Raw genomic sequence first — 9,965 nt, forward strand, 5'->3', positions numbered from 1 at the left:
GAGGCTTTCTTGCCTTTTTAGGTTATGAGGGTCTCTGCATGTTTAGGATAATATGATTGGCAGCTCCACTCCGGCCCCAATTAGCACCCTATAATTTATTAGCTTCTGCTTTCAGATTATGCGCTAACTTCACAAATATTTCAACCACGGAAACAGCAGCTATCAAGTGTCTCTTTCCTGATCCAGCTCTCTTGGACTGCAGTTAAATACAAGGAGGGAGCTGTGCAGGTCTGTCAAGAGCAAATAATCATTTGTGTCTGTGTATAACTGGGGCTGTTGCAGTTCTTTAAGACTCAGCTTCTGGAAAAAGCGGTTGTTCCACTGGATCAGGGATCAGAGGTTAGGGCTTGGTTCCTGTCACAGAGGAATGATGCAGGATTGAGACCAATGTGCTGGCTATTCCTGAAAAGGTCTGTGTTTGTCCAATTCTGTTTATTATGCAAAGACCAATTCCATGCAAATAACACTGGGAAGTTTGTGACCCTCCTAATGCTGTTTCTTTGCTCCTTGCTGCTGGAGTGTGGGGCCAGAGTGCTAAGTGCAGAACATAAGAGAGTGGGTGAGGCAGGAGAACAGAGGCAGGATGAGATGCACAGTCAGGGCTGGGGCCAGAAGTCAAGGAGAGAAGAAGCTAAGAAGTTGGAGAAGTGTGATGAAGGAGGAAGGCGTCTTGCATCTGTACCCGGGCCAGATGGGGCAGAAGGAAATGTGCCATGCAGCAGGGAGATGGGGAGATGGAGCACACTCAATAATGTTCAGTGTGGTATTACATCTCCTAATGGGACAGCACTCCTGTCGGGTGTTCATCCTGTCTTTAACATCAATGAATAAGCAACTGACACATACCTAAACAAACACGCCAGTCCTCGGCCAGACTGTACTTTTGTGGGCTGCAGCTGAGCATGGCAAATGGAAGTGCATATGCATGAGAGTCAGTCCCAAGGGCATGCACACCTGCACGCAGCACCCCTGCACCCTGCACGGCACCCTTGCACTCCTGCATATCTGCACTCCTGCACAGGCTTGTCCAGCACCTTCCCTTTCTTTCGTAGGACTTGATACAGAGAGGGTAAAGGCAGGAGGATGGCACCTTGGTACCTTTCTGCTACAAATTGCACTCATAGGCTTGATGCACATTATTCACCAGTTATGCCTGGCTAAGGAGGCAGCAGAAGGTGCACTGCAAAGATAGTTCCTCTTTTATGATTAGAGATGGACATGAACAGTCCATACTGAGCCACTTGTCAATACAGTCAGTTTAGATAAGTGTTACCATACTGGGAACTAAATTAAGAATCTGATTACCAAAGCTATAGTCCCAAGCCTTTTCTTTTCTTTTTTCTTTCTTTTCTTTTCTTTTCTTTTCTTTTCTTTTCTTTTCTTTTCTTTTCTTTTCTTTTCTTTTCTTTTCTTTTCTTTTCTTTTCTTTTCTTTTCTTTTCTTTTCTTTTCTTTTCTTTTCTTTTCTTTTCTTTTCTTTTCTTTTCTTTTCTTTTCTTTTCTTTTCTTTTCCTTTCCTTTCCTTTCCTTTCCTTTCCTTTCCTTTCCTTTCCTTTCCTTTCCTTTCCTTTCCTTTCCTTTCCTTTCCTTTCCTTTCCTTTCCTTTCCTTTCCTTTCCTTTCCTTTCCTTTCCTTTCCTTTCCTTTCCTTTCCTTTCCTTTCCTTTCCTTTCCTTTCCTTTCCTTTCCTTTCCTTTACTTTCCTTTCCTTTCCTTTCCTTTCCTTTCCTTTCCTTTCCTTTCCTTTCCTTTCCTTTCCTTTCCTTTCCTTGCCTTTCCTTTCCTTTCCTTTCCTTTCCTTTCCTTTCCTTTCCTTTCCTTTCCTTTCCTTTCCTTTCCTTTCCTTTCCTTTCCTTCTTTGCTTTAGCTTTTCTTTGCCTTTTTTTCTCTTTTTCTTTTTTCTTTTTCCCTTTTCTTCTTCTATTTTTCTGTTTCCATTTTTTCTTTTTCTTTTTTTCTTTTTGTTCTTTTTTTTTTTTTTTGTGATGTCTACTCACAATTCCCTATGCAAAATCACCTATCTTACAAAATCAATACCTCACTCCTCCTAATAATCATAAGCCTCTCTCCTTTCCCTGCTGCAACTGCTCCTCTGGGTGGCAGGCCCAGGAAGACAGCCAGGACACCACAATCCCCAATGGGAGCTGGCTCATCCTTCTGTAATCAAAAGGGCACGTTAATTACAACACTTGCCCAGAAAAAGACACACAGTGACTGCCAGTTAGAGAACACGGGTGCATTCAAAGCCACCAGCAGCATTTTCCTCCCTTCCAAGAAGGGACCAACCTTTAAGCCCTAGTTAGAGCTTGTCGTGAACCTAAATAGGACTTCAAAGGGAAAGCAAGAAGGATCAGCAGCTCCTGACCCAAGGAGGAGACAGGGCAGATACATTTCCCCAGAGGCGGGCAACACACGGGGGAGGTGCAAGGGATTATTCAGAGTCTCTTTCACCCTCTGTCTCCTCCCCTCCTCCTCCTCTGCTGGGGGCTTCTATGGTAAAAACACTGGAAGAGGAGATGGGAAGTAAGAAACATCACCCTAAAACTCTACAACATTAAACTGTAAGTAGAGGGGCACATATATGTGTTTAAGAGTTTTATGCTGCATTCTTGCAACTGTGGCTATACCGAAGCAAAAACCTCTGAAATAAAGTGCAACCACAAATACACAAAGTCCTATCTCACTTCCATTCTTCCCTTGACAGATCCCTTTTAACCCTTCAAAGTGTTCATTAAAAGAGTATTCCTTCATGCTTTGCTAATTTTCAGTTATTTTCAGAAAGAGAAATAAGTATCTGTGGTGAATTATGTCCAGAGCTTGTTTTGCAAACTCCTTGTAGAGAGGATACTCTTGCAACTGGGCAGCAGCAGACACTCTCATCATGCCCAGCACTGCCATACTCTGCAGCAGTTCCTGTCCCTCTGCCTCCTTCCCTGGATTCTGCATGAACAGGTTGGGATCTGTGTCTGTCTGTCCCAGACCGTCTAGTCTGTTTGTCAGGTGGGCAGCTACGGAGCACAAGCAGGTGCTAACCTCTGCATGACACTCAGAAAGGGCAGCAGGAGGATCTGCTCTTCAAGCTGCAGGGGTGGGAACTCACAGCCCTGTTCTTCAGTGTGTGACAAGCGTGTGACATGTAATACACACGTAATGTATAAGAAGAGTTTCTTTTGTATTTCCAGATTTGCTGCAAGCATTCCTGAATAAGGAAGTAACAATCTATGATGCAAAGAGGAATAAAACAGACTTCCAAAATGGCACAGAAGTCATTTGCACTGTTACTGCATTAGGAGCTGTGGCTCCAGCCCTGCAGACTCATGTCCAAACCTTAAAGGTAGGTGCTGTGAGCAGTCCTCCAGGAGTCAGAATGAGTAAAACTGCAAGGATTAGCCAAAACAGGACACGTGTGCTTTCAGACTGCAGTCCATCCAGAGTAGGAGCATTTTTAAAAAGTTGTTTGCACATCTAACGCCTTGAGGCACGATCTTGGCTTTGGTGTTTGGGTGCTTTCATGCTACAATAGTAAAAAAGAGCAGCCACAGAACAAATGTCAAAACCGATATTAATGTATTCATTGCACAAATTTTCATGCTTGAATATGGTCAGGGTCAAAATGTATTGTAAATACCAATGTAGTAAATGACTGGTTTATGCTTACATGAGTATTGCCAAATGTATTGGGCTGCATTGCTCAGCCCTCCTCATTTAGAATTGCAGAGGAGAGAGGGGGGAAAGGAAAGAAAAAAGAAACAATTATGGTGAAGCGCAACCAATGATAGAGTCAGATTTATCTTTTTGTAAAAAAAACCCTTTAAAAACAGCCTGAAAAAACACTCAGGTAAATGTTCATAGAATGATCCTGTTTACTTCAAGTCTCTGCAGCAATAAAGTTAAACACCATTTTTAGTTACTTTTCTCCTGCAAAGTCCTGATGCTTTCTTCCTTGATAGACACTTCAGAATATTTTTGCTTTAACCAGTAATATAATTTCTGGGGTTCTTCCCTTACCCTTTGCAGCTTTTCTGGACTCTGGCTATTTGGAAGGTGGGGACAAAATGCTCAGCGGTATGTCTGGCTGAGGAAATCACAGCAAGTCCCCTCCTGCTATTTGCTGAGCACTGGCCAGGGATGCTCTGCACACATTCTTCCTTGTCAGCTTCTCACAGTATGTACTCACACTGCTTTATCATACTCTTTCTATTAGGCTTCCTAATCTTTTCCAGAAATTTAGTTATCCTCAAGCTGAGACCTAGGAGAGGCAAGTTTGGGTTATTCATAACTCCACTTCTGACGCATAGCAAACATTATGTCAGCTTATGTGAGAGTGTTGGAAGGCAAAAACTCTCATCACAGCATAAAAGTCCATTTTTTACTGCTTTTCCTAGTGTCAGAGGGGTAGTGTTAGGACTCTCCTCTTCTATGCTTTGAACTTTGTCAGCCTCCTAAGACATTACATTGAGGGAAAAAAACAGAAAAAACACAACACAGTAGTGTTCAAATCAGATGTTTTGCCTGTAAAAAAGTCAGCTTTTAAGTATAGGGTAATCTCTATTTCTGCCCTGTTTCATTAATTATTCATCACTCGATTATAACATTTTAATTAACCAGTGCAATAGCAACACTAAATGCTATAGTCCCCTCTTCTAGCAGCTTCATGGAAAAATATCTGCTACTATGGAGAGCCCCTTACAGATCTTACAGATACACCACACACTAAAATGTAGCACTGCAATAGTCTCGCATTTTTTGTATTTTGTATTTATCGCTGTATATTTTACTCACTAAGAAAATATTTTCAACTGTTAGGATTTCTATTTATCTTTAACACAAAATAATAAAATAACTCACTTCATCCATGTGAGAGATCCTTTTTCTTTTACATCCTGAAGTTTCCAGTTTGCCTCATTTCTCTTATTTAGCTTAATTCTGCATAAAAGTACACAGGGTGAAAGAAGGAGATACCTTTAATATAGCTTTTCTACTGTTAAATAGCTATCTTATTCCCTCTTTTAAAAAAACCAAAACAACTACTAAAGTGACAAAATGACAGCAACAAGTGGACAAAGAGAAGTGTTAGAAGCAACTCGGACCTATTGTCCATCACATGCTTTTCATTCTGGTATTCCCTTTAAAGGTTGTTGGATTGAAGATGAGCGTTCTTCTCCAGACTCCATTCTCCCCCTGCTTTAAGGGGGTTTTACTTTCACCAGAAAATGTTTATTGTAAAAAAACCCAAAAACAGAACACAAAAAAACCCCCCAAAAACAAAAACAAAAAAACCAAACACCACCCCGCTCCCCCAGCCAAACAACTGTTATACATCCAATGCAAATGTTGTGCCAAACTCTAAGAAGTGCCACCTTGGTTTTCATCTTTCTGGGATTTGAGCAGTTGTGAGCAGAACAGCTGCATATCTATAAGCCCAGGGCAGGTGGCCCCAGCCAGACACTTGCCACTCACAACCACAAAGCTGAAAAATCTGACCAGTTCCTTGACAGTCTGAAAATGTTTGTGAATTCCAGTTTCTTCTCCTTTTACTTTTCTATAAAGGAAAGTAAAAATCCAGTTCAAAGCTGCTAAGTAGCTTTCCCATGTTTGCACTCAAGAAATAACTTTCGCTGCCATAAAAAAATATTCACACCACTAAAAAGAACCCCCACAATTTTCTCTGTTCCTTGTATGAAGGCCAGTCATTTTGCATCACCATCCATGATGTCACTTGACTCTTTTAGAGTAGTCTGAATTCAGGTCTCGGTGTGGGGTCTGCTTAAATGGAAGTTCAATGTCTTTGGCTCTCCTCTTGCATCAGAAGGATTTTCCTTTGTGAAACAAATCTAAAATATCACCCTTGCAATGCCAGGTCCTTTTAAATCCCGTTGTCTTTACCAGAACTGCGGGGCCACGGTGGGCTTGGAAAAGGGCAGGGGGGAATCTGAGAGTCTTTGAGTCAGCACATCAGCTCAGAAGGGATCCACCACAGAAGGAGTAACGGCGAGCTGCAAACCAAGATCAGAAGCTGTTACAAACTGACCCGATTTCAGCTCTGAATGCCACCATGCCTAACAGGCAGAGAGCTACAGGGGATAGCCAGGGGAAGAAGAGTGAAGGACAGCTCTAAAACCAGTACAGATCCTTGCTTTTATCCTGAGTCTGCAAACCTGAGAATGGAGAGAAGAAAAAAAAAGGGAAGAAGAAAAATAGGTACAGGCGTTTAAGGACAAAGGAAAACAAAATGCATTTCTGCCAGCTGAGATCAGTCTAAAGCACGGGGTCTCTAGAGCCCCAGAAGGCTATGAAGCAAGGAGAAGAGCCCAAGCCAGACTGGAGCCTGGCACACGTCCCTCCTGCTGTAAATGAGGACACTGAAAGGATCCGTTGGGGCTGTGATAACAAAACCAGCATGGAGCAAGCTTCCTTGCCTTCACAACCACTGATTCAGGATCTGCCACTGCTAATTGCCTGTATCCCTGATTTTATCACTGCTACAGTCACACAGCCTTGGTTCCAGACACCCCACCAGGCACTACCGGGGGAATGCCATTGCCCTTTTTGCTCAGCAAATGCAATTGGGCTTTCATTTGAAACACTTGAGGGAAAAAGTAAATAAGGAGAGGAGATAGTTCATGAACCTGTGTGGGGTCTAAAAATGACCTGCTCTGCTGTGGCTGCCCACACTACTGCCCTCAGTGCAGCATGTGAAGGGGGCCAAGCAGTGACCTTTAGGGCTGCTTCATCCTGCTCCCAGCTCTTGCTGCTCAATGCAGAAACAGGACCAGGGCCCAGACAAGAGTACCTCAAAGCAACCTGTACCCTCAGGGTATGTTTGATGGCATCAGAAATTCAAATGATGTTTTGGGGATGTGATATGTTGGCCTGTCCCATCCTCCCTCTCCCCATCCTCTCGTCTGGCCTGAGAACCCCAAGAAGAACACTCAGGACAGAGCTCAGGTGCTGTATATGGGGCCTCCACCCCCAATTTATTCTCCCACAGCAGCATCCCAGCCCCCCCCAGGGTGGTCCTTCCCTACTTCTATGGATGGTGTGGAGTCAGGGAGCAGGGATGCAGCTGACTCAGGGAACTTGTAGGCACCAAGGGCAGCTCGTTACCTGTGTCAACATTGAGGCTGATGCTCTGTGCCATGTCTCCTGCTGCATTGGGGAAAGGGCCCGGTGTCGTCCAGGCTGCAGCAGCGCCCGCTTCGCTCTTGCCCAGTTCACAGGGGGGACTGACTGGAGTGGACACGGAGGCGGGGGTGAGGCGGTGGGGGCGGACGGAGGCAGTGGGCACCAGAAGGGAAGCCGTCTAGCGGGGGTCAAGTGGGGGCGTAGACCTCGTGCATGGTGGCGGGGCGAGGGTAGGCAGTGCTCTGTGTCATCAATGTAGGGGTGTCGGTGGTGGTGGTGTTGGTTGGTGGGCTATGGTGCAGGGCTCAGGGCCACCCTTGGTGCAGGTGGCCATGCAGGGAGGCGGTGCGTAGGGGTCGGTGGTGGCGGCGAAGGGCAGCTCGCTGTGGGCAGCAGCTGCCAGGGGGCTGCTCAGGCTGGCTGGGACTGAGGAGGGCTGGTACGTGCTGTTCCAGAAGGACGGCGGGAAGATGCGCTGGCTCATTGGGAAGGAGCCATCTGGGTGAAAGAAGCGGAAGAGAAAGTCAGCAATGAGCACACCCAGCAAGCCTTGATCACCTTTCCCTAGGCCTCTGTCCCTCCCTGATCCAACTAAAGCAAACCTTGCATTCCCTTTATTCCCTGAAAAGCTACCAAACACAAGAACTTGCTGCAAACAAACACAGATTCCTCTCCAGCTTAACATCCAACACACCTAGGCTATGGCTTATCCCTGAAGGTGCAACTATTTGCTCCAGGTTTCTCTTAGTATGTAGGTGTGCAAAAGGCTGTTATCTAAGGTGAGGGAAACATCACTTCCATAGTGGAAACTGAGTGAGAGCTATTATACGCCACTGAAATTTTCAGGGCTGGACTTTTCTTGTTTGTTTTTGTAATAATCTCCTTGTATAAACGTTTATGTCCAACACCTCCAGGAAAGCAGCTGCTGCCTCAGTGCAGTTTCAAAGTGGTCAGGAACAGTGAGAGCTGACTAAAGGCCAGCTTGAATTTCCTTAATTTTCTGGGGGCAATTGTCCACCTATTATACCAGACTTATGTCTGTTTCTTAGGTATACAGTCAACATGTTTGGGAAGCACTCTGTAGACCTTTGGAGATATTTGGAAGGCAGGGCAAAGGACAAGGACCCTACATTTTCTTAGCCCAGTAAGCAACACACAAGATGGACTGGTGATTATTAATAGTATAGGTAGATGTTGTGCATGATTAATTGAGAGTGTACATGGTTCCCAAAAGAAATAAATAAAACCATGCTCCTGATACACATTTGCCAGGGAGTATGTTAGCTCTGAGCCCTGGCATTACTCAGTAGAAGGGGAAGAGGTTGATGATGAGCAAAACCACTCTTTTCCTGCCATCAGTTGAATATGTTTCACACAGGAATTATTTAAACTATTTCATTCTTAGACATTACTGACAGTAATTCATACAGAGGCTGGGAAACCAGCCTTGGGTGAGCAGGTGGCCCTGTGAGGGAGAGTTACCAAAACTGCCAACAAAGAAGTGCCAGCCCTAACTCTCTGGTGGAGAGAGGATGGGGAAGGTTACTCCCTTCTGCCCTGGGTACCTCTAGGCCTGTCTAGAGTGAATCAGCTGTGCATAAGCCCTGGCCTTAACCTTAACTGCATATGGCCACAGCCATAGGCAGGTCTAGAACCCTTCATTTTCAGAAATTTAGGGATCTTCCTCCAGCAGCAATCAGAGTGGTGATACATGCAGGGCAAAATATGGGGACAAACACAGTTAGTTTTTCAGAGGTGGGAAGATGATGAGATGGGTCCCACATTTGCTTTTTGCTTTGTTCCCATCATTATGACCACACTGAACTGAAAGCTAGCATCAACAGGGCATCCCCTGCACAGTCACAGTGCAAGGGTCACTTCATAACTGTTTTGGCTGTAGCCCCTTCCAGGTAAAGCACCTGCAGTGTAAAGAAAGTTCATTTCCCCATTCCACCTCCCAGGCTGCTTCCCCCTGGTCCACTGCGGTCCGGCATGAACTGAAGGGCTTTATTCTTTTTTTTCCCTTAAAGGGGCCAAGCAGCTGACAGCTCTCGGCCCGGGACATTGGCTCCCAGGGGCTGCCCGCCGAGCCCCAGCCGCCGAGGGGAGGAAGGAGGGAGACGGGATGTCGAGGACCGAGGTGCCTGCCCGGAGGGGGACCCCGCCACCCCCCGCGCTCCCCCGCGCGCTGGGTGCCACCCCGCCAGGAGCCGGCGTTCCGAGTCGCCTTCGAGCTGCCGAGGGAGAAGCTGCTGGGCTGGCTGAGCGCCCGGCTGAAGTGCTCGTCCACCACGGCGCTGATGTCCCCCTGGAAGTAGGTGAAGAGGACACAGCGGGAGCTGATGTACTCGGCCTCGGGGGGTCGCTCCTTCTCGGGGCTGCAGTCCTCCTCCTTGATGCTGGCCGCGGGGTGGCTGGAGAAGGAGCTGCTGGCGCTGGCGCTGCTGCCGCTCTCCGGGGCTTCTTGCATTTTGGAGTAAAAGGCGAGTTTCTACGAGGAAGGAAAGAAAACAGAGCCGGTCACGCAGCGCATCAAGGTGCGCTGCTCCCCACTGTGCCAGCCGACATGCAGCGCTGAGCCCTCTCTCATGATCTTTCCGAGAGGATGCAAAAGTCTAATCCTCGGCTGCCTGCTGTTCCCCCAGCACACACCGCAACCCCACACACCCCCACATCGCCCTCCGTAAGTGCAATTCTGCACCGCCCCTGGGAGGCAGCGAAGAGGCTGCAAACAGGGCAGGTGGCCCGAAACCCAGAGTTGCCGGCCGGGATGGAGAAAGAACCGCCGGGCGGGGCAGGCGCGGCCAGGTGGGGATCACACACCCTGGTCCTCCGCACCAAG

The 9,965-nt window shown here is 46.7% G+C and overlaps 1 protein-coding gene across 1 annotated transcript in view; it reads right to left on the bottom strand.

Moving 5' to 3' along the window:
* Positions 1 to 2,042: 2,042 nt before the first annotated feature.
* The window catches only part of VGLL2 (vestigial like family member 2), a 10,050-nt gene continuing 2,127 nt past the window's right edge, over positions 2,043 to 9,965 (bottom strand). The window contains 7 exon segments of the mRNA XM_018078269.3: positions 2,043 to 6,156; positions 7,106 to 7,317; positions 7,319 to 7,371; positions 7,373 to 7,413; positions 7,416 to 7,466; positions 7,469 to 7,621; positions 9,323 to 9,614. Of these exon segments, the coding sequence (XP_017933758.3) occupies positions 6,113 to 6,156; positions 7,106 to 7,317; positions 7,319 to 7,371; positions 7,373 to 7,413; positions 7,416 to 7,466; positions 7,469 to 7,621; positions 9,323 to 9,614 (846 nt within the window). The 3' untranslated portion in view covers positions 2,043 to 6,112.

Source organism: Manacus vitellinus, unplaced genomic scaffold, assembly GCF_001715985.3.
Source record: "Manacus vitellinus isolate BGI_N305 unplaced genomic scaffold, ASM171598v3 scaffold_4_pilon, whole genome shotgun sequence".
In the NCBI taxonomy this organism is placed as follows: domain Eukaryota; kingdom Metazoa; phylum Chordata; class Aves; order Passeriformes; family Pipridae; genus Manacus; species Manacus vitellinus.